The sequence below is a fragment of the Anopheles funestus genome, chromosome 3RL (assembly GCF_943734845.2).
Source record: "Anopheles funestus chromosome 3RL, idAnoFuneDA-416_04, whole genome shotgun sequence".
Lineage (NCBI taxonomy): Eukaryota > Metazoa > Arthropoda > Insecta > Diptera > Culicidae > Anopheles > Anopheles funestus.
Window position 1 is genome coordinate 13,151,947 of NC_064599.1, and position 24,446 is coordinate 13,176,392.

Sequence of the window (24,446 nt, forward strand, 5' to 3'; positions counted from 1 at the left end):
AAGCTCCCCGGCGTGTAAAAGCTTCGAAAAGTGGAGAAATAGAAAGTTCCCCGGGGCGGATTTTTAGGACGGGGAAAAGAATTTTCCTAGCAGCAAAATGGTTCGTTTTATTACATCCACCTCTAATCAACTTTTCTTTTGTGCCAGGCCACAAAACCCAGCCGAGCCTACCTTACCTCCTGGAAGGTGTTCCGAGAACACGATCGTCTCATAATAATCTTACCACTAGCATCCACTGTGGCCGGCGTGAGCCCTTGTCATTGTTCTGTCCTTGCGCTCGTTGACCTGCTTTTCCTTTCCGGCCATGGCGTCATTGGTGGCATCACACAAAACTGAAGAAAATCATCACTCGGCCATTGAGTGACGGCTGTGGCATAACCAAGGGGATCGGTATAAATTAGTTGCCCTGTTTTTTTTCTTCTTTGCGATGGACAAGGGACGTACCGGTTGAAGGATGTACATTGTTTGTGCGGCCCGTGTGTGTGTGTTTTCTACATCTTTTTGTCTTATGTGCTCTAGATCTAGCTCGGGCTGGAAGTTAATGATGCTAGGGCCAAACTCAAGGAATGTCTGACAGCACGGACGATCGAACCATGAACCGGGGATACGAAACCATGATGAGCAGAATTCGTGGGAATGGGAACCGTTTTTGTTTCATGTGTTAGGTTTTGTTTTTTGTTTTGTTTTGTATTTGCTTTTACTGTGTACCAAGCGGTGTGCAGCACACGGATCGGTCGTTTAGTTGGGCCGGTGCAGTTAGCAACGGTTAGGCATTTTCCATCCCATCTTCACCAGCTGACGTTTCTTCACGTTGACAGTTTTATTTCTTTCTTACTTGTCTTTACCCAACGGACCTATTTTTTGTTTTGTTTGTTTTTTTTTGTGAAGAGCTTTTAGATCCTTTTTTGTTTTGGTGACAGTAACTTTCTTTCATCGTGGGAAAAAAGAGGGGCTTTCGGACAAAGTAAGCTTATCAGTGGGAAGAATGGTTATGTTTTTTTTCTGTTTTCCTTACCGAAGCCCCAATGATGAACACGACATTTCCACCCGTCAGAAGGGAAAAACCTTCAACAAATAATGTCCTTCGGAAGGTTTCTGAAAATGCCAAGTAAAAGTCGGTCCTTCCGACGATATCTCAAAGAAAAACGTTTTTGTTTTATCAACTCTGCAGCTAAGCTATTGTAGAATGAGAAAATGAGAATATAGGAGGAGGGAGTGAGAGAGAAGCAAAGGAAAAATCTACACCGACCTAATCACAATGTTGCATCCCGAAGCAGCCACATGGGTACAACGGTTCTCCATCTTGCTTTTGTACGTCGCCTTGTCTTAGAAGTCGGCGACAATCATTTGAAGCAGTGAGCTACAAAAAGCTGACGATACCGAGTGTTGGGAAGTGCAGAAACAAATCCAATGAAAAAAAATGATACTGGTTTTTGGGGTAGTACACACCTGACACGGCATTGACAGGTGTGGGCTTCCGGTGGATGCGAAAGGATATATGTGTGTTTGTGCTTTATTATTCCGAAAGCCCGGTCCAACAGCCCGCAACAACAGGACGGCATTGATTGAAGATCCTTTCTAAGATACGTACGATGAAAAGATTAAACGTTTCACCTTTCCCTCACTGGAGAGCTGGCCCCCCTGCCAGGGCCGGGGGATTCTTGTATTCACCTATCGTATCGAAGAAGCTTTCAGCAACCCGGTTTAACCTCGGCTGGATCGGTGCTTTGTTTTGTTCTCTCCTCATGTTTAGAAGGGTAAAAACACGATTGTTTCAGACAGGGATGAATTAAACTGACATTCTCCAGAGATGCTTCTGACATTGAGGCTATATTATTCAACACGTTTTGCTGCTGCTGGAATAATAACGACACAGCTTGTTACGTGTCTTACGCAAGCTACACACGCACACGTAGAACGCTTGTATGCTTTACGTGTACGATGTAAAATTTAAAAACATCTGGCTAAAAACGAACCTTCGGAATGTAATTTATTTTTGTTCAGAAACATCGATCAACAATGTAGTAAAAATATCGGAACATTACTAACTGGAGCTTTTTTTCCCCTGTTGCTCTTCCATTCACAGATCATCTTCGACAAATTTACCGTCGGCCGGTTCGACGAAGGTCTCATCGATCCGGACATGGATTCGAGCGATGCAAGCCTTACTAGCGGTGGCGATTTGCCAGGATGTCCCGAAGGATTCATGCAGGTAAGTTTCATGGAGGTTTGATGTGTCTAGCGTGTTTTTAAGGGCTAACAAAATTGTGTACAACCTCTTTTGATTTTAATTTATGAAAGAGAAATCCCACATTTAGCATGCTGAACTGATGGAAGAAGAGAAATATTTTCATGTTAAATATAATGAATTTCTGAGTTTAGAAATAAATATTATAATTGTCTTATGTAAATTTATTTTAAAATAACTATTCTACGTTACATGACGTTGCACAAAAAAAGGTGATTCCAGAAGAGCGAAAAGTTAGACTAGCTCAACATTACTTTCCGAAATTGAATATCTTTCCTGCTTCTGTTTGAAGATGAAACATTCATTTCCCTCAGCTGAATTTGTATATCGTAACGCTTAACATAGATTATAGCTTATCATTGCATAAATTGATGCACACACCACTCGTATAGTTTGCAGCAGTAGATTATAACTTTCTCGACCCCCAAAAGACATGTGGCTGACAACTCAATTAGCTTCATAAGTACTCCAACTAAAGCGTACGCCTCTTTCGAGCTCAATGTTGCCGCGTATCGATGTTGCACCAAAACGCACCGAACCAGAGCAAACACACTCGGCAGCAATCGTTCGACCCGTACACGGTTACAAGTTGCAGCTTGCAAAACTAACACTGCAGCCTCGGCTATCGTCGCTCAAAAAAGGTTTATCGCAACTGACAAAACTTTGCCCCGTTTGCAACCGGCACTTCTGTGTAACGTTTGCGGAATTGGACGAATGTTGCCAGGCACGTCAGCGCAAAACTGGAGCTGTACTTGCATTCGGACTTTCCACCGAACGACGCTCGAGTTCGAATTGCCCGATGAATGAATGGGAAAGTTTTACATGTTATTGCTTACATTCGTTTGTTCGGGCCCGGGCACGGCTTCAGAATCTATCAGGAACCGGTTCTTAAGCTACTGATAAAAGCGAACGGATTGCACTTGCTTCTCGCTAGAGCTTAACTTTTGTGAAGTTTGTTTAGTCGGAAGCCAAAAATGACCGCCCGTAAAGCACCACACGGACACTCGCTTATCGCCGGTCCACCGGGCTGGGCTGGGGCACAGTTTGCAAAGCGGTTTGGTTGCAACACTCGTTGAGCTCGTCTGAAATGGGTCAATTTTATAGCAACGCGTACCACTAGCCGCCTCCGGGTCCCGACAGGACTGATACGTCCGAGGTACGCTGAGATTGTGTACGAACTTACACACCGAATGTCTCGAATGGCTGTACATGTTGAAGCGATCGGGGTCGGTCGGTTGTAGTTTGAAGTGTACACGGTGTTTGATGTACTTGCAGGGCCAAAACCCCCGTTCGAAGAGAAATTGGACTCACAGCAAAACCACCCCCAAAAACTGGGGTTTGGTAAAACATGCAATAAACTTTTATCTATTTCCGAGCAATTCTCGAAATTATGGGGCTCGGGTAGAAAATTTGGTGCCGAACGAATTGGTGGATTAGTGGTTTTAGTGAAAAGTAGATCCTGCTTTTTCAAATTCGTTGTACAAATAAGATACCAATAGCGTTAATGGAGTTCACTTTACAGGACCGCATGGTCCAATGTAACACTTGCATCGTTTGCATTCAGTGGAACTTTTTGTTTAACAGGTTTGTTTCCAGCAATTAGTTTCCTCGAAAGGAGAGTTGTGTTACCACGTGTTCCAGGGTAGATAGTTTCAGGGTTATTCAGGGTAGATGAAATTAAATGGAATTGAAAGTTGAAAAATTTCCTACAAAAACAAACTTTGTGGAACACTATGTAAAATTAGTTTGCAGTTCCAAGAATAAAAATAATTATCTTCAAACAATTAAGTACTCAAGAATTCAATGAATGTTTACGCAGAGAACAACTGAATGGTACAGTATAAAAAAACTCAGGAGAATAGAAATCAGACAAAAATATTCTAAAAATTCAACTCATGATGAAATGTTTCAATGATGAAATATTTTTTTTTTTTTTGCTCGGTTAGAACGGCCTGGCCGTATCAAGACTTATTTTACCACGTAGCAGGATAGTCAGTCCATGCTACGGGGGGACGGTCCGGATGGGATTTGAACCCGGTCCCTGCCGTGTGGACGGGCGCCGTTTTTCACATGCACCACCGGGCCGCCCCTCAATGATGAAATATTTAACCCTACAAAATTGAGGACGTTTGACAATCGGCAGGGAATAACATTAAAATTTTAAACAAATTTATTACAATTAACAATTAATTAGAATGCTTTAACAAATTATTTCTTCCCAAATATTTTAGCATTGCTTGGCCGGTAATCTTAATATTGGTTAGAAAATTGCTTAGAACTGTGAAGAATTTTTGGATTTGTGAATTAAGGGATTTTAGTTTAGTTTTTTCGAGCTTGAAACTAATCGAATCCACCATTTTGAATAAAAAAAACCTCGTGCCACCATTTTGTATATAAACCACCATTTAGTATAAAAAAGCTTAATGACTGTTGCAGAGACTAACATTGTAAAAAAATTACACAAATATATTACAATTTACAATTTATTGAAACGCCTTAACGAATTTTTTTTCTCAAATATAATAATAAATTGAGGTATTTTTGTTCCATTCTTTGGAGGTTTAGATTACTTTCAATCGAATCTACAATTTTTAATAAAAAAAACCCTTCACAACGAAAAGTGTTTCACTTAAAACTATAGAATGCACATCTTTTCTAAAGGTCAAAACGAATCACATTTGTTGCTCATTTCGTATGCATCATCCCTAAATCATTGTGCTTCATATATGTATATACGGTTCGTATGGCCTGTCATTCAACAATCGAACTGCCAAACTCGTTCCAAACCAACAGGAGGGTTCTGTTCAGTTTCCTACATACTGTGTCTTTCTTTTTTTAAGTGTTTACTCTCGTTCAACTTCCACAACAAAAAAAAGAAAAGAAAAAGCCCGCATCGAAGAATGTGTTTCCACGAAGGCAGATAAATTTCCCAAAAACGCGTCCCCATGCATCAATCAATGTCCCGGCACGTTCGATCGTCATGTACGTCGCCCCCCCCTTTTTCCTTAGAGCAATTCAATAAAACATTATCAACCTTTTCTCGTCCCAGTGTGTTTTTTTTACTTGTGTTTTGTTTGTTCACTTAAATGCTCTTGCTGGTGCTCAACTCTTTTTCCCAAAAAGGTTCTCGAGGTTCTTTCGAAAACAAAACTGCAGCAACAGAAAGCAACCATCCACATTAAACTGTTTACTTCTTTGTTCTTTCTTTGTCCCCCGTTTCCACCAACACAGCTCAGCGAACTGGGACGTCCATTCACCGGTGGATCCTGGTGCGGGAAGGCTTCCGGTCATCAGCTGTACTTCAGCGAAACATCTACGGTGACAGCATCTGTCAAGGTAATTTAAACTTCACTTTCAACTTTGGGCGCACATGCACGCCACATATTGGGCGAAGGGTTTGTTTCTTACCACCACCACTCCTTTTTTTCCGAAACATCCTCAACTCCCACGGTGATCTTGTTCTATCGGTTTTACTACGTTCCTACCCCGTATGTGAATGTGTGGCCCCTTATGCTAGATTGGGAGTTTTATTTTCATTTCCGGAACACGTCGCTGTACGTCTGCTGTAAGCTGGGGCCAAAAAACCCAATCGATGCATCGGGACAGGGGTAAAGGTAAACTCGTACGATTCAGCACAATCCCGTACCGGAGGGATGTGTCGGTTCCATTTCCGAAGGAAACGTTCCCGGAAAAACCCTGTTTGGCACAGTGCATAGACAAGCGAAAACAATTTCCCGAACTCGAACCTCTTGTTTCGATGTGTTTTCTGCACGGCAAAAATTGAACCTCCAAGTCAAGACCACGAAGTCAGTTGACCTCACCACCCGGCGGGCCACCTTACACTGGCCGTACATCCTTGTACGGTTTCTTCACGCTTGCATTGCCCTCGCTCGTACTTAATGTCGCGAATGTTTATTTATCAACCAACGAACAAACGGCAAAAAACCGAAACGAACCATGACTTTCACCAGCATGCAGAAGTCATCCTCGTTCGATTCTGCCGCACCAGCTAGGGGACAGTGGCGGGGACAGGATGTGAAGCACTGCACACGGTACGGTCGGTGTACGGATTTCTGTTCTCGAAGTATCGCTTTTCTCCGAATTCGGTAAATCGTGTTGAAAAATGGCCACGTAGCGAAGAAAACAGGGCAACATTGATAACAAACGAGAAGCATGGAGTTTTTTTTTTGTCCTTCTTCTATGTGTTTCTCCATGGCAAATGCTTCATGGGTTCCTTGCAGAAACAGACCGGAGTGCGGTGTGCCGAGTGTTGCGAAGGATGGAAAATGGAAAAATACGGATCATGTGGGGTTCATGTACGGGTTTTGTTCCTCACCCGTTTGCTTCATCTCCGCCCACTTCGTTCACTCGTTGGCACACCGAAATTTACTTCCAGCACCAGTACTCGGGAGACTCGGGGACCTTGGGATCTGGGGAGTACGAGTCATCCGTTGTACAGTCCGGGCACACGGTTCCGTCAGTAGCAATCGAGTGGAAATATACATTTTCATTATCTTTCCATTCCCATACCCTAGCGCCACGGTGTATGGTGATTGGTGAAAACTCTTCAACCGACAAGAAACGGCGCAACGGTTCAACGAAGGCCCGAGAAACAAAGCTTTGTGGATAATTTTTTTTTTCGGGTTGGTTTTGTTTTCCTTTTTGGAATTTGTTGCCCCTTTCCCGTCGCAAATGTTCCATTGCTTCGTTGTGCTCCCCGACGATGAAACTCCTTGGAGACGGTACGGATGAGCCGATCTCAATCATCTTTGCTGCGCTTGGAGAATCCATACCAATCAGTGCGCCCGGTGTACGCGGGTTTTAGCATGATGGTTGGGAAAAGCTTCGAAAGCGTTTTTCACCTGATGTTGTGCCTGGTTGTGGCTCGTGTTGCTACGTTTACATTTTGGGACTGCAGGTGGAAGGAATGGAATTCTCTCCAGCTACCTTAATGCTCGATATACAGCGCAAATACGGGCGGCTCTGTAAGAATTATGAAGCAGAATCGATATGTTATCATATTAGAATCAATTTTCGATTCGATTGCACACACTGTCAATCAATGTTAGGGTAATAATCATTCAACTTTTAAACAGGGTAGTAAATGGATAATGTCACATGGAGAAAGGTGATGGGGAAAATCTTTCAAGGTGTCCTTTTTCTAGAAACATAAAAAGACGTGCTACGATTTATAAAATATAAAAGTGAAATAAAGATTTAGTTCCTAGAACTGCTGTTAAACTGATGCTAAACATTATAAAAGTCATGTTTTAATTATGTTAAAGTTTTACCCAAAAATTTTTAAGTTAAAGAAAGGAACCGGGTATGTCAAATTGACTGTTCCAGTACTTTCAGTGTTTGTATTTATCAGTTCTTCTAGAAAATTAAATTAAGGTTAGGAAAGAGCTATTCATCTAACAGAGCTTATTACATTTTTTATATTAAAAATGAAGTTTTTAATTGAAAAAACTCGTTTCATCAAACTGATACATTCCATACTCCTGTTACGCCTCTAGGTATCACATAGGGATATCTTCCCATGTTTGCTTCGGATGTACAATAAAACTGTCCCATAAAGAAGTAAAAAAAATCGATCCCCATTAACAATTCTGTGGACAATTTTTCATCTTTCAGCACCAACGCCAAATTATGCATCGTTGCAAACCGATTGGCACTGGATGAGAAATGTAGAACGGAAGTTTATTTCTGTAGTACAGATCGAACAGAGGATCATCCGGATGGAAAACGATGCAAGGAGGGGCAAGGATGAAATGACGAAAAAATATGACCAAAGCGGAACGCGAGTAGCAAACATACAAAAATAATCCATTCTGCACACCTTGCTGAATTACCGATTCGTACGCTCGTACGGTGCTGTCCCCAAGGAGGTTTACCTCGCAGTTTCCGCGGGCGAAACGAACCACCGGGAAACACACGTTTGCAATTATTGTTCCGGGAATGAATTCCAACCCCTTGCCGCGTCCCTTTTTTACCACTTCCCACATACATCCATCCCTTCGACTGGATTCCATTTTGCTCCCCTTGGAGGAGGTACTCTCTGCGTGTGAATGTTCGCTATTTTTTGCCTCGCGCATGTTGCGATGCGCGGCGCTGGTGGGGCCAAATATCAGCAACATATCACGACGTGGGGTTTGCTTTCACACGTACCCAATACCCAAAAACCGAACGGTGCCATTCATTCTGTAATGAGAAAGAGAGCAAAGTTAAAAAAAAAACAAGACACGAGAAAGCGGTACAACCTAATGGAGTCCCGGTGAAGACTCCCGGGAGGAATTGCAACAAAATGAGCGTCAGCATAGTGGACAGAGAACCTCGGGTGTGGAAAGGGGAAAAAGGGGAAATGATACCAACAACCAACAAAAAAAAAAACATCATCCAACGTGCACATAACTCACACCAGGGAAAGCATTCGGACAGGAATGTGTGTATCGCAGTGAGATGGTGCAGGAAGGAAAGGAAAGGCCGTAAAGGAAACATTTTCACTCTGCGGCGAGAAGAATTGCTGTCTGCGGTGATGTACTGCAATATTGTTTCGCATTTTCCACCTTTGCACGGTTGGGCGGAAAAGACCAAACCACTGCCCCAAAAAAAAAGGGAAGGGAAAGCCAACGATGGGTGGTGAAACATTTTCCTTCGGCATCCAGAATTTCACAGGGAAATGTGTATGCATTTTCATCATTTCCTCCAACCTTCCGTTGGCTAGCAGCAAAGTCCCCGCATGGGACTTGGGTTTCTGCGCTTTTTTTTTTCATTGCTAAAAGAACGGTGTACTATTGTACTGTTTTCCAATGGAAAATTTATCAATGGACACCAACAGAAAAAAAAAGCCCGCGTTGTGCTGGTGGAATGGTAGTTAGCAAGCAATGCATTTGCACGGTCTTCCTCCCTCCACGGGAAGAGTGATGATGCTAGGCCACTACGTTGCACAAATCTCGAAGGGTTTTCGCGTTTGCCGTTTTCCCAGCATGTACCTAGCTTTCTTCACTACATCGGTGATCGACCAACGAGCGGCTACGGGCGCGTAGTAATTTGCGCCTCAGCATAAAGGCACCAAAAACAGCCAAGCGTGTGGCCAGGAATTCGGTTAGTGCCGGTGGAACGAAATCGCAACACATTTCTCGATTCGAAGCAAACCGATAACCCGTCCACCCATTCGTACCGGTGCCGGATTTGGTTTTATAGGAAACATTTCATTGTTCTGTCGGAAGTGCGGTGAATACGCTAGCATTCTATCCACTGGCTCCAAGAAGTAGCGAAAGAAACCGAAACGTGCAACGATCGAATGTGAATGGTACAAAAATCTTTCGATTCGGTAGCATGGTGGAGCAGTTTCACGCGAAATGCTGGTCATAAATATTTGTTTAGCAAATGAATTTTTTTATTTTTTGTTTTAGGAATCATAAAAATGGCGTTTTGAGCAATAACAGAATATTTTATGTTTCAATACTGATTTTTTTAAACAGTCACAATAGTTGTATACCTGCGAGTAATTAAAGCTTTTTTGTGTTTTTTGATAAGCTTTTAACAAAACAATAAATCCTTTTCTGCTCTGTTTTGTTTAACTCAACGATAGTAAGAATAATGCAAAAATTCTTTATCCTTGTGGCTGATTTGTGGTATAGATCAACGAGTGTCATTTTCACAATTCTTTTACATCACTGTTAATGATCGTAACTGTGAAAGCCTGATGTCTTTTGGAAGCTGTTCCTCTCGAACATGGCCTGAGGAACTACACCAATTTTGGATATATTTCCACGTCTCAGAGGTGTGAGTGTGAGAAGATAACTCTTCTAAATGGGTTTCTACTGACTAAGCTATGGTATGTGGTTCCTGTATGTAGTACCAGAGCCGTAGACATAGCTAAGATGTCGCTGACTGTTGGTTCATTCCTGTGGCAAGGATCCGGATGCATATTATTGACGTATCTATGTCACAGAAAGGTTGTCAAGCAAACTAGCATACATCCTGGACATAATCTTCAACATTATCGCCCGAGCACTTCGTCGGCTATTAGTTGAGAGGTTTCCTGACTTGAAGATAGAGCAGGAATTCCCAAACCGCTCGTATCGTATGAAGATGGAAGGCCACACTTTCCGATCCATCAACGCCTCTTCAGGAGTTCCACATGGGAGCAACCTTGGCCCGCTTCTCTTCGTGATCTTCCTGAATGACGTCACACGTGTGCTTCCTCCTGATAGTCACCTGCTTTACGCGAATGGCACGAAATTGTACCTTCCAATACGCAGCCAGGAAGATCAACTGCGTCTTCAGAATGCCCTGAGTGCGTTCCAGTCCTGGTGCTGTACGAATGGTTTGAAGTTATGCGTTAGCGGAATTGAACGTACTAAGACTTTTCGTCGCAGGACTACTTGACAATCGTATAGACTCGCCGGCGCTGCTCTCTGCAATTGACATTTACGCTCCAGCTAGATCACTACTTCACGTAGAAGAACGTGCTACTATAAAAGTAAAGTAAAATTGCTCAAATTCATCTTTCGACTATTTCCTTAAGCTTAGTACAAAGTACCTCAAATTTTGGACTTATCATCGACCATTTCTACACACATGTGCAAACAGTAAGCTTATGGTGCTGTTTCCTTCAACTCCGTTTATCCGTTGCATGCTTGTTGTTTATGCTCGAGGAAACATTTTTGTGTTGTCCTGTTTCAGAACGCTGAATGGCTCGGTGGTTTTTTTTGGTTCCTTTCCAATGCAACTAGGACCGCTGCGATTTGTATTCCAAACCATTGCCAGACGGCACTGCATTGTACGGGCTTATGTTGCAAGAAACCGAGTGTGCTGCTGGTTTAATCTTATTCTTGCTACTTCCACTGCTGCTGCTGCTGCTTACTAATGTCTGCCAAAGGCAACACTATCACCAAAAGCTCCCGAGAACCCCGAACGTTCCGAATGTTGCGTGTTGTAGCGAAGTTCATCTGGATTCGGCTTTTTTCGCTTTGTAGTAAAATGTTCCGTGCCGGAAGACAAGAACACAACCAGTTATGATGCTGCATGCAATTCCTCCCTTGGCGTATTTTTTTGACACGGTTTCTACCATTTTCTAACCATTGCTTATTGGATTTGCATTTGCGAATCGAAACGAATCGAAAACGAAAAGAACGAAACTGTGGTAAAAGGCATTTCCATTTTTTTTGTGTGTGTGTTTGATCTGTTTCAGACAATTTTTTCCTCGCTTTTCGAAACCTGTCCGAACCAAGCATTTTTGCTGTCCTTTGCTTAGGTTACTGTTACTTTTCTGGCAGGGAAACACCCCGGTTCGGTCATCATAACCAATTGGGTGTTTTTTTTCTTCTTTTTTTGATGTTGCACAATTAACGCGTATTTTTGAGCTATTTTTTGTCGTGTGTCTTTTCTGTACCTTTTGCATCATATTTTGAAGTTTTTTGGGTGTTGAAAATGTTTTAAGACGCAATCGGCCCGCAGAATCCGGGTTTAAATTGGCCTGACAGCCGTTCTTTAGATATGCTGCGGCACAAAACAGAAGAAAAAAATCCCGTATGGAGAAGATGGCAAATTGCTAACAGACGTTTTCTACTATTCGCTTTAGAATAGGCACGATTCAACGTGTCGATTGAAATGCAATTATAAGTGTTTCGATTACCAATCCTAGAGACGGTTGAGAAATGCTAGCTTAAGTTTGTCTGTTGGTGCAAGATTATTTTTTGTTTTATTTCGCTTCGAAGTTTGCTAACATCCCACAATGCCACAATAGCTGTCTAGACAAATTTGCATGCAAAGCTTTTATTAGCTGTGCATCCTTCCTAATTGGCAACACATGTGAGAAAAGGGATAATTGGGCAAGTTGAGCAAGGAGCGCGTACTGAGGGCTTTGGTCATCTTTCTTTGCAGTAGATTGAAATTTGATTTTCAAACAGCTTATCAGACCGGCAAAACTCTATCTGTACGAAGTCGAGCACGAAGATATCTCGAATGGACAATTAGAAGGCTCTGTTACAAACTGTTTGGAAAGTGGAAAGTGTGCAAAGTCTTCAGCAACAAAGAGCTTCTTAGAATATCTTGGAAAAAGTTCCGTTTCTTCTGTCAATTATTTTCTCCAGATGCATTGGCCGTTGTTGTAACACGGCATTGGTGAACTAGCACACCAAAAACACTAATTGACGGTACTTTTCTTCTTGAATTTACCAAAGGGAAGCGGTTTTTGTCTTGCAAACTACTTCGTCTGAGCGGGTTGCAATTCTGCCGGTGCAACATTGTAGCATCTTATTTCATTTGAACTCACAAGAAAATGGAGACAACATTCGAAAGTAAACTTCCATCGTAAGTCGGTTTTGAATTTGATGGCCTAACCGGGGTGAAGGAAAAACACCGGGGAAACTTTCCGTACGTTCCTCGTTTTGCTCGGGTACGAAACAAGAGACGAAGAAGTACAAGTCATTAAACTAACGGAGTATCATTCCAAGAGCCGCTTACCAGAGAAAAACTAATTAACAACTTTTATACCTTTTGCCCAACCGTGTTTCAACTTCGTCCTGTGCTTTCACGCTGTACTGCTCACCACCGTATAACGAGCAGGTGATGCTTTTCGGCGTTTGAATTTGTATGCGCTTCTCTACCCAGAACTCTCCATGTATGCCTGCATGTGTCTGCACGGTGTCAGTTGTACGCTGCAAACACACGATACATTTCCGCAAAAGTGCATCAAATCTTGGGCTATCAAATCATCTTCAAACATCAAAAAAACGGGAAGGTGCTGTTCGTAGTCCGACCCCATCAACGAGTGCTTTGAGAGTTCAAAGAACTTACTCACCTGGAACGGCAATCAAAAGTTTGCGAAAACAAACCGCAAAACGGGCAACGCGTGTTGGTAGCATACGGTTCTGTAAGATCCTTTTTGAAGAAGCTTTACGAACAAATTTAAACTGAACTATCATCAGTATTAGTGCGCAGTGAAAATCTTTGCTTTTACTTCGGTCAATGGTTAAAGGATGGATGACGAGAAATGTTTATAGTTTGATTCTTGAACACTTTTCATTACCTTATTTCTTTTGAAATAAAGTGTGAAAGGTTTGGCAATGCCAATCGAAGAGTTCTTTCTATTTGTGACATTGATGAATTATTATAAATGAGAATTAATAATAATCATAGCTTCTTGTGTATGATTTGAAGAACTCATACAAATATATGAGACATTCTGATGCAGAGTAGTGATGTGCAATCCGAGGTGGAATCGTGGATCCACTTCGACTTCGATTCAACATGTATCGATCGATTCCCCCCTCTCCGTCGCTCACTTGTGGCGGAGTCATTCCGGCTCCGGCTCCGATTCCGGCAACATTTACAATTTACCCATCAGTAATGTAGAGGTCGGCTTGGTGGTGAACCGGTTCTACACGACACGTGCGGAGATCAAATCCCATCCGGACCGTCTCCCCGTAACAAAGACTGGCTCTCTGGTTATGTGGTAAAAATAAGTCTAGTAAGCCAGAAACGGCTGACATGGCCTCACATATCGTTAAGCCATGAAAAGAGAGAGAGAGAGACAGAGAGAGAGATAGAGAGAGAGAGAGAGAGAGAGAGAGAGATGCAAAAGTAAAAGACATTTTATAAGAAATAAAATTAAAAGAGTTGAAGAATTAAAACAATATCTGCCTCAACTATTTTGGATGAATTATATTTATTGATCAAACGCTCAAAGCACATTTACCTCTTGAAAGTATTAACATAAGCTTTGATCTGTTTCATGCATTTCAAGGATTACTCGAACGTTTAGTTTTGCGAAAAGTGTTTTCGAGGGATAGTTTTTTTCCCTTTCTACCGAACACTTTTCTGAACAGTGTTTTTACTGTGATTTATTTCGTTGTTACTTCACACACGTCCTGCCATGAAGCCTGGTGGCTTACTTTGAACACAAACAACTCGTAAGTGTAACTAGGAAGTATTCCACGGTTCCTACAGTTTCGGTTCAACACAGTACGGCAGCAGGAACTGTTCCCGGATATTAAAGTAGTTCCTGGAAGTTCTAAAATCACCAAACCGACGGTACATCGTTTCGCTCGAAAGTCATCCATCTCACCAGGTGAATGAATCAACTCAAAGCAAATGGTGCCATCGTTACTACTACTACACCTCACGCAGCACGCGATGTTCCGGAAGCTGATCGAGCGGCAAAAGTGCATGACGTTCCGTCGGCGGTGCTGGCAGAACCAGAAACAGGAACTACGCGAGTTTGCGCTTCTGAGAAGGGTTTCCGAAAACGCCCGGATTGATTCATAAACAACCAGCACGAACTCGTTCTATTTGACCCCGTTTTGCGATAATAGACGCACAGATTCCAATGTTCTAAACCATCCCGAGAGTACACGGGAAAGTTTCACCGTTACTTTTTGCCGGTTAGCGGGTTTGGAATGGAATAATAGGAACATTCGCTGTGCAAAAGTAAAAAAAATAAGGGACCGCTGTTGATTATTAATTAAGCGTGTCAACAGTCCGTGGTTGAGAAAGTTGATGGTTCTAGTCCCTAGATTTTTCCTATATAAGAAAAAGGCTTTTTTCTTGCTATTGTGCGTTTTCATCTCCATCTTTCTGACCGTACAGGGTGATTTTTTTCTTGATTTTGTTTCATTCTAGATAAAAGCCTCTACTGCAAAACCCGAAACAGTTCGATTGAGTTTCCATGTTTTTTACCGCTTTGGGCAAGCTTTAAGTTTAGCCTTCATTATGCCTACGGAAAGGTAGGGGATGGGGACGAAAAAATCGAATCATGAGTTCGTCCATAAAATTGGACCCTCCCCTTTTTCAACGGCCCTTAGAACGAAGTCCGAAGCCGCCACCACAAAGCCGGGCAGCGTTTCAATGTAGCAAACTGTCGGCCATATATTTCTGCTCAATTCATTCCTGTCGGAATGAATCGCCCTACGGCGTCTTCCCGGGCCCGTACGGTGCAGCTGTATAGAAGATAAACTTGGGACAACATTTTAATTTGATATTCCTTTGCTCACGCAACCGTAGCGTGAAGCGTGGGGCAAAGGACACGGCAAGGGCGTAACAAATGGAACCGGGCTTCGGGGTCCTAAACAAACATATGCGGTTTTTGGAAGCGTTTGCAAGCGTTTTTCTTCCCCCCCCGTACGTGTATGCGGGTGTTCCGAAGCTTAGGGCAGAAGTTTAAAAGGGCTCCGACGGGAAAAGCGGAACAACCGAACCAGGCTTGACTCACGATAGCAAACCGTGGCAGGAAATCAAATAGAACTGGGAAAGTGAACCATTTATTTTAGTCATTCAAAACGTTCTTTCCCGGCTCATGCTACACATCGCACAAGGCTTAGGCTTTTAAGGGGTTTTTCGGGTTTTCCCTCAATATAAGAGGCGCAGCGGGTCGGCAGGAAAGATAGAAGAATCAACGCTAAGCTCGAAAAGTTTTCAAGCAGCTCACTATTGTCCTTTGACTTCAATCCAATACATTTGTTTGGTTTTGTTGTTGGTCGTACGGTTTGCGTTTTTTGCTCACCATCCATCCGCCCACTTACCCGAGAAAAGAAAACCCGACCATCCTAATCATATAAGGTCAAGAATTGTCGATAAAAACGATAACTTTGTGGACTACGTGGTACCTCCCGGGCCCAGGGTTTTGATCAGAATAGTAAGATTTTCGATTGTGTATGTTCCATTTGTGTGTATTTGTGTGGGGTTGGTGGAAACCGCAACAAACTCGTCTAAATTCCTTGAAAACAGGCTTGATCGAACAGTGTTGCCGAAATGATGATGAGTACGGGTCACTTTCCAACATGGATGCTTCATCTCAAACATTCCTCACTCGAACTCCAATCAGAAAAAAAACGTATAAAGATGTTTGCTTTTACTTCGCGCAGACCAAACCAAGCCAAATGGGATCAGGCTCAATCGGTCAAAAGAAGCTATTTTGAGTGCTGTTTGCTCTAGTCTAGGCCTTTATTTTCCCTCTTTTTTAATGCTACGAAAGACAAACAAATGTATCTTACTCATTGTAAAGAGGAAAGGAAAGTGTTTGAACAACGAGGTTAGAGAATGTACAAAAACACAGTTTTGAATAAGAGTCAAAAATAATTTCTATAGGATTTTATTCGTTCAAAAAGGACCTATTTTTTGCTTTGCTGTTCAACTTAGAACACGTGTGAATAATAATACTAAAAAAGGGGAAGAGAATGTTAAGATAAGCTACCACCCATGCATGGTTATTGAGTTACTGTTTTAACATGCAGATTAATTTAATTTCCCATATCTAATCATCTTGAAGGTGGTGTTCAGCGCATCCGGTTTTAATGAACCAAGCTAGCCTGCGAAATTCCTCGTAAATTTATCCAAATCATGCTATTACAATGTTCTACACACTGTTCTGGGTTTTTTTCTTTCCCGTGTGTTTGTGTGGCCACGTGCTCCCATTATTCATGTAACCACCATGCTTGCACCAATGTCAGGCATGGTCATCGTTTTCCACCGACAAAACAAGAGCATTACATCGGATTGTATGTGCATGGCACGGCGTGTGCCGAATAATTGCCGGTTCCTTCCTTCGCCACGGTACTACACATGTACCCAAAAGCACACAAACACCTTCGAACCCATCGAACTGTGGAAAGTGGAAATGTTTCATCAAAACCGTGTACTACCGGCACGTGGATTTACAAAACGGTTCCACCCCCCCGGGGAGGGAGGGTGGGTTTTGCACTTCGAATGTGGTTTTTGCACCCGCGTGTACGGTCGGGCAAGCAATTACCATTTTGGCCCAAAACCGGAGGGGTCAAACCTCTTGCTTGGGAACGCAGCCCGTTTTCGTTAGCTGCTGCTACTGGCAGTTCCTTAAAACACGTGTGGTCATTTCGGTTGGTAGAAGCGAAATGGAAATGCGCGAAATATACGAGCACAATCAACTTAAAGAGCTCGACATGGCAGTAAGTTTGCTGCCGTTCAGCCAGTATCAGACGTTCAAGATATGGTGGTGCTGCTGCAGGGTAGGTAGAGAGACCTGGTGTGACCGGGGTTGTGGATATTAAGAACATATGCACGAAAGAGCATAAGCAATTAGCTGGCTCGTTCCAGGGAAGCATTAGCTCGAAACACTATTTCAGTGGGGCCAATATTTGAAAAGCGAGCAGCGAGTGGTGTCTAACGAGCGTGTGAGGTGGGAAATCAGGATAAGCTAGCATTGGCCCCGTCTGACTAGCATCAGTGCAACGCGGAAAAGCTATTCCACCAGTGCAGGGTGAAGTACGGACCATAAATCAGCTTTTAATTGAGTTAGCAAAAGTATGGCTAAGCGACCTCACGTTAAATTGGAGCCCCACACACACGAAAGGGGGAAAGGGGAAAAACGAGGGTTTGGAAAAAATAGAACCATCGTGTGGCAAATGCATTGGTAGTTTCACGCCCGAACCACACACCAACGGAAGGAAACGATGAATAACGGTTGGAGGTTTTTGTAGTAAAAATTAGATTTTAAATTGAAGGTACTGGAAGGTTTGGTGGTAGTTCAATATTATTCAATCAAATCAGTACTACTGCTGACGGTACAATTCGTGTAGTTTTAGGTATTAATGGCTACATTTGCTACTTTGACAAGAAATATGATCATTCGATGTTTTCCACTAGTGATGGGTAAAAACTCAAATTTCCAGGAGTCGGAGCAATCCGAGTGCATTTAACTCCGGCACAAGGTGAACGATGAGCTTGGGGATGGGGTGGGATGGGAATCCGGAGTTAAAATCCGAGATTGCTACGGAGTTTCTTGGCGAGTAAACCGGTATCAACTCTGGAGTAATTCATTGTCAAGTCCGGAATTATCATCGGAGTAAGCTTCGGAGTCCGAAGTAATTGCTTCGGAGTATACTACGGTTTTTATACGTCGGAGTCGGACTAGATTCATGAATCCACTCCGGAGTACCCACTACTACTTCAACGTGCTGTGAAAAACTAAATTAAAAAGGTTAAACTGTAAAACCATAAAAATGTTTTTTTAATGTTTTGAATACAGAAAACCGAGAATAAAAGGCGGCGCCGATTCTACACGACAGGACCGTGTATCGAATCCCATCCGAAAGGTCCCCCGTAGCAATTAAAATAAGTCTTGATACGGTTAGGTCGTTCTTAAGAAGCATGACACGAAAATCCCTGAATAGATTAAAATTAATTAATTGATAGAAAACCAGCAGTTTTTCTTATAATGAACTTTTAAAATTTTACTTTATTTACAATCACATGAGTTATAAAATATAAATGAAACTACGATTATTAAATTTAGTACCAAAGCTAAAGTAGAAGGAAATGATTTTTCTCGTAGTGCACACTTCCCCTCACACAACTTGCGGAACATAATTTCATGTTCGATAACAGATTATTATCGATTAACTTAAACATCGAACGATTCCGGTTGTTTGTGAACCGTTTCTTGGGTTCGCTTGATGTTTCCCAACCGCCCAGTTGATAGGTTTCGCTCCTAGACAACTAATAACCTAATCATTTTTCGTCACAGCCCCCCGCAACCGTAAGGAAGCGACGAACATTCCCACGGGGAACGCTGATTATAGCTTCCGGAAGCTACCGAAGATGTCCTCTGGCAATAGGAACTCTTTCTCGCTCGTTCATCCTCTCTGCACTTGGTCCGACACTGTGGCTTCCTCCCTTCACCGTATGCCATTTAGAACACACTGAACACTAGCAAGATCTGGTTCCTTCTAACCGTTTCGTGAAACGCTCGGTGAATCTTAATCAGAATCTGCCCGCCGGAAAGCTCCAAACGACCATTAAGAGTGAGATTAAATTTTAACTTTCAACCTTACCAACTTCCCTTCACTGTACACTCGTGCAGTGCTCACTCAGCTGCTCCTGACAGGGACTACTTGTCAAGCGACGTTGTAAAATCCCTTCCGCAAGTACGAAACCTTCCACGGCACACGAACACGGACAAGATTGTCTAATTAGTACACGGGGTGGTAATTTCTTGAACTCACCTGCCAACCAGCCTATCCCGTTCGATAAGAAACATCAGTACCTTACGGTCGCTTTTAACCGCTCTGGCACTCTGTTTAGCTTTGCTTCCATCGCTTATCGTTGTCGGAACGGGGGCCTATGGGCCATCTTTCACAATTTTACCCGAAGGTTAAATTTTACTCTCGAAGCCCTAGCAAGTTGACGATACCTTTGCCGAGAAAAAGGTGTAATAGTGGGTGCGGAGAATAAAACCCATCGTCTCACTTGCACCTTTGCACCATAAGCACCAACAAAAGGCAAACAGCTAAACATCGTAAAAGATTTAGTTAGAGACACTGGAACGGTATAATTCTACCGTCGGGTTCTTACTCTCCCATTTCGCGTCTTCGTTTAGAAGTCCATGCAACGCACACACACATACACAGCAACGAAACCGTGTCTCCGACTGGTACAGATTCGTACGAAAAGATTCCACAAATTTATGACACTAATATCGGCAAATATTAGCAAATAACCGTTATCGATATGGATAACAAACACACGTATACCGTTTGCTCGCCCGAAAAGATGGTTGCTGGTTGCCCATTTGAAGAGGGTTGGTGGCCGAGGGGTTCCCCCAGCGAAGGGGAAACGGCTTCTCAAACACCTTCAGGATAATTGATAATGATGATGAAGCGATGAGGAAGCAACGAAGGAATGTTCCGTCACTTGCATGAGCAGTGCCAGCATGAGAGAAAGTCCTTGTGAAGGACTCATTCTGCTCACTATCTCCATCGTTCTCAGTTTCTTTTCCTGGTACGTACTTCCAGTTGTCGTTGCTTTAGCAAGGTAGAACGGTGGCTTATCAGTAACCATCAACCATCCATTGGTGTCGACCGTTTCTTGTGCGTCGACTTTCCATGCCCGACGGGAGCGTAGTACAATCAGGGTGGGGTCTCTGTGAGCCTACCCAGTTTTTCCATCCCACCCCCCCATCCAGACGTGGGTGCAATTATGGATCAAATTAAATTTTCCCTATCTCGTACGCTTGATCAGATGCCTGGTGCATGCACTTTTGTTGCTTTTGCAGACCTTACATACCTTCACATATGACACTTACTGAGGGTACTGAGGATTCTCTTATGGAACAGGGCACCATCCTTTAGCTTACCGGAAGCAATTCAACATTATGCAGAGAAGCAATCGGCAAAGCCTAACATACCTCCAACCCACTCTGTTACGGGGAGTGCTCCATTTTCACATCCTTTAGGTTTCTCGCATGAAACACACCGAATGTAGGGTGGTTTTGTTTAAAAATCTGCTAATAATCGGTTATCAGTTTGATAGAGATGCTTGATGTTGGAGCGTTGTTGGGAGTTTCCATGGAACGCAACCAGTTCAAAAAGCCCCAATAAAGCAGGAAAGATGAGATTTTCAGATAACCCAACTGGATACCGAAACTGGTCGTATAAGTAATTAAATACCGAGTCTGAAACTATTTGACACAAATTAGCCTTACGGTAGGGAAGCCGTAATTTTGTTATTAGCATGTGACACCGGGTAAGGAAGGATCCATCACGCAGTTGAAGATGGGAAGGACGTTCAGTAAATATGGTTTAATTTTAAGGCTTAATTTAATTACATTTTTCATTCAGTATTTTGATTGTCATGATGAACGATATAATTTTTTCTTTGATGGAAAAGTATTTATAAATAATAAAGTAGAGTTTATTAACAAATTAAAGTAAAAATTTTGAACTGTAAATAAAAATATATCTTGGTTCTAAATTATATTCTAAATTTAAATTGGTTTCAGACGATAAAAACAAACGAAATGATGGGAAAACATTAACCAAGTAACTTCGTTCTTCATATTTAAGCTTCCTCATTATAGGTAATGGCAATCATATACCCTTTTCTTCCGCATCTCCAATGAATCTTCAAATTTGTATAATCTTCCAAAATTTGTCAGCTCATAACCACACCCCAAAAAACATAAACATATAAAGTTTAAATCACTGTCTCAGTCAAGTCCTGCCGCCATTACTTCAAAACCAGCTCGCATGAATTTGATCCTTCTCGATATCCCAACGCCAAGCGTTCGTCTTATTCGCTACCGGGTAGGCTCACGGTTCCTAGCAAAATCTCACGAGTGAAATATTTCGCTTCCGATCCCTCCTAACAAACGGAACAAAATATCAACTAGTTTCTAGCATAAAACTAGACTCGTTCAATAAAATTCAAATTTATACCAATTCATGCCAACGGCTCGCAGCATTACGGCGGTATCGATCTGTGTGAACTGGTCGAGCTGAAGTAGCGCTGCCGGCACTATTCTTCGTCAAGATCACGGAACGGATCAACTATTTTGCCGACAAATTTTCCATCCAGCCACCACCACCACTTCCCGTACGGGGGTGTCTTTTTTTTGTTCCTGTGTTAGTTTGCGCTTGAAAACCCATCATGAATATGCATTAATACCACGATACTCCCCTTCCTTTACCGGCTCATTCATCCCCTTTCCCTCTCAAGGCTATGGCGACCATCACAAGGAAGGATTATTGAAAATGTATATGAGTTTGAGTGTGTTGATCCAAAGCGGAAAGGCATCTTTTGCGAGAAAGGTAAAAGGTTTTCGGTACCAGGAAATGGTGGTAGTTTTCATCGGCGGGTTAAAGTTTTCCACTTTACAGCATCTGCCATCCAGCATCGTGGCTTCCTTTACCGAAAGCTCCCAAACACTGGCCTTACTGGAAGTGATCTCTGTATGGCTGGCTCCATGTCTGCGTCGCCTTCGTCTGTCGAAACCATGTTTTTGTTGTCGCGACCACTTCATTCGTCTCAAGCTTCCTTTCGAGCTTGCCGGCACTCTCAATAAACGTATATTTCATTTGAATATAGATGAGCCCAGTAACACCCTTTTTCACTTGACCGCGTTCCGGTGTTGCTCACCGGCTTCTGTACCCGTCCAACCCGAATGCGGGCCGCCCGGGGCTTGTCATTTTTCATTTTCACCCTACTTGCGCCAAACGAAATCGATGACGGCGTAAGCTGCGAGACCCGTTACAGCAAATCTGAACGCTTTATAGAAACGGTTTTCTACCTTCCCGGCCGTGGTGATTTTGCCTGGATCGCGTGAAACCGTCCACCGTTCGAATGGATCAACCAGTCAGGGCAGAAATCGTACGGCAACTGTTACTGTTTACCTTTAACGGTTCTGCAACCTGTTCCCGGTACGGCACCATCGAAGGATTTCCATTTCCGGTTAGATTGGCACCCAACATCACTCCCAACCCCGATCACCAATCTTCAGCCCAAGTTGTGAATTATTAGTTTGTTTTTCCACTCCCGTCCCGACGCTACCGACAGCCAACACACTCACACGTTTCTTTGCTATTTTCTTCCCTTTTGCAGGTCTTTCATGCACCGATGCAGGCAGGCACGCCGTTCGAATTTCGCATCCGGTACAAATTCATAAGTCAATCAGAGGCTATTGTCAGGTAAAATTATTCCACAGCCAAGCCCGAGACGAGCCGAAAGGGGTTGTTTGGTAGCACCAGTGCAACCGTCGATGTTGGTGAGGGCAAAAGAAAACAACCATAAAAGAACCCCGTACAGCTGGAACTGTAATGAGGAAAGTCGATCGAGATAAGACAGCATCACCGGGGGTTGGGTGGGAACGGTGAATGCAACAACAAAATAGCATTCCTGAAATAGGACAGCCGGTTGAATGCTTCTTCCAGGGAACGATGACATGCTTTTTGCTGAATGCTTTAGAGGGCAAACCGGCGGGGCAAAGAACATGGAGCACGTGCAATGATCAAACATCACTCGTATGGTGTATAGAGCTCAAGGGCTGAAGGGCTTGTACGGTATGCGAACGCAGCAAACATACATATCCTACCGGAATGGTGGATTCAAACCTTATTTCAAAGTGTGCTCACGTACACCGAGGCGGCAAGGTACCGCCGTGCTCCACTCGGCCACTCGGAAGCTGACGAAAGGTTCCCGAACCCGAAAGGAAATGAAACTCCCCAGTCACCTTTGCAATTGCAAACTCCTTTGCAATGGCTTTCCACAGGCGGTTCGATCGGTAAAATCGCTTCCATAGATTTGCCTACCGATCGATGCAAACCATTCGGTGACAGTTTCCCCTATTGCATTTCGACCTTCCATTTTGGCATGGCATTCGAAAACCAAGCGGAATGTAAGCGTCCGTTCGTCTTACTTCAACAGTCGATCTTTGGCGAGAAACGAGGGGTCTAAAGGTGGTACATGTTCATATTTCCATATGATTTGATTTCTCGCCCTCTTCGGGTATTGGTCCCCTTCTTGATGAAGGAATGAAATACTGCTGCGCACTATTCACTCCGATGTACGCTCGAAGGTTTAGCAAACACACAACCGACGTGTGATGTTTTAGAGTCGAACAAGCAAACAAACGAACAGCAAAGATAACCGACATCATCTTAGCAAATGGGACAAGTTTTCCTGCAAAATCGCAAAAGCAAATGTACGGTTGGTACAAACATTGGCATGAATTCAATCAGATCGGTTAGATTGCAAACTTTGACCGTTTTTTTTCTGTTTGGGGCAAGTTTTTGTTGCGGAGGCAGAGGAAAACCGTTTTGGTTTTGGAAATTTTCATCAACTTCTTGCTTGATAACGTGAAATGGGGAAGGGAAACGTTTGACCCAACGGAAAGTGCTGTTAGAATCAGAGTGTAAGGGGCAACGTTCCTTCCGTACATTACATGTAAGGAAAAGCTTTTGAAAGGGTTTTGTGCAATTTACTTGCATCTTTGATTAGCTAATTTATCGTGTAACGAGTTTACTCAATTTCTCTATGTTACGTGAAGTAAAAAGCAATCGATGGATTGATGTGTTCGTTTGAAGTGCAATCTGAACAACGATTTCAGATAGCAGATACGAAGAAAACATTGTATAGGAAATGTTCTACCAGGAAGCTCCTGGAAGAAATGTTTCATATTGGATTGAAAATATATTTTTACGAATCATCAGCATTGAATAGAGAGAGATTTTTTTCGTAAAAGTATTTAAAGAATGCCTGACATATAACCTTTTTTCTGGATATGAATAAATATGCAAAAAGGATGAAGCTTTTTGCAGCTTCCACACTTATTCCTTCCTTCCTTACTTTAAGTTCCTCTTAAAGCTTCATCGTAGATAGCTCAATCTAGAGCGTAAATGTTATTTTCATCATTTTCCTTCTTCAAAGGAGAAGGGAAAACCAT

General features: G+C 42.8%; 1 protein-coding gene across 1 annotated transcript in view; it reads left to right on the plus strand.

Moving 5' to 3' along the window:
* LOC125771433 (uncharacterized) overlaps positions 1–24,446 on the plus strand; it is a 113,470-nt gene that overhangs the window by 56,406 nt on the left and 32,618 nt on the right. Inside the window, exons 5-7 of the mRNA XM_049442051.1 lie at positions 2,087–2,212; positions 5,480–5,584; positions 22,607–22,692. Of these exons, the coding sequence (XP_049298008.1) occupies positions 2,087–2,212; positions 5,480–5,584; positions 22,607–22,692 (317 nt within the window). The remainder of the gene's footprint in view (positions 1–2,086; positions 2,213–5,479; positions 5,585–22,606; positions 22,693–24,446) is intronic.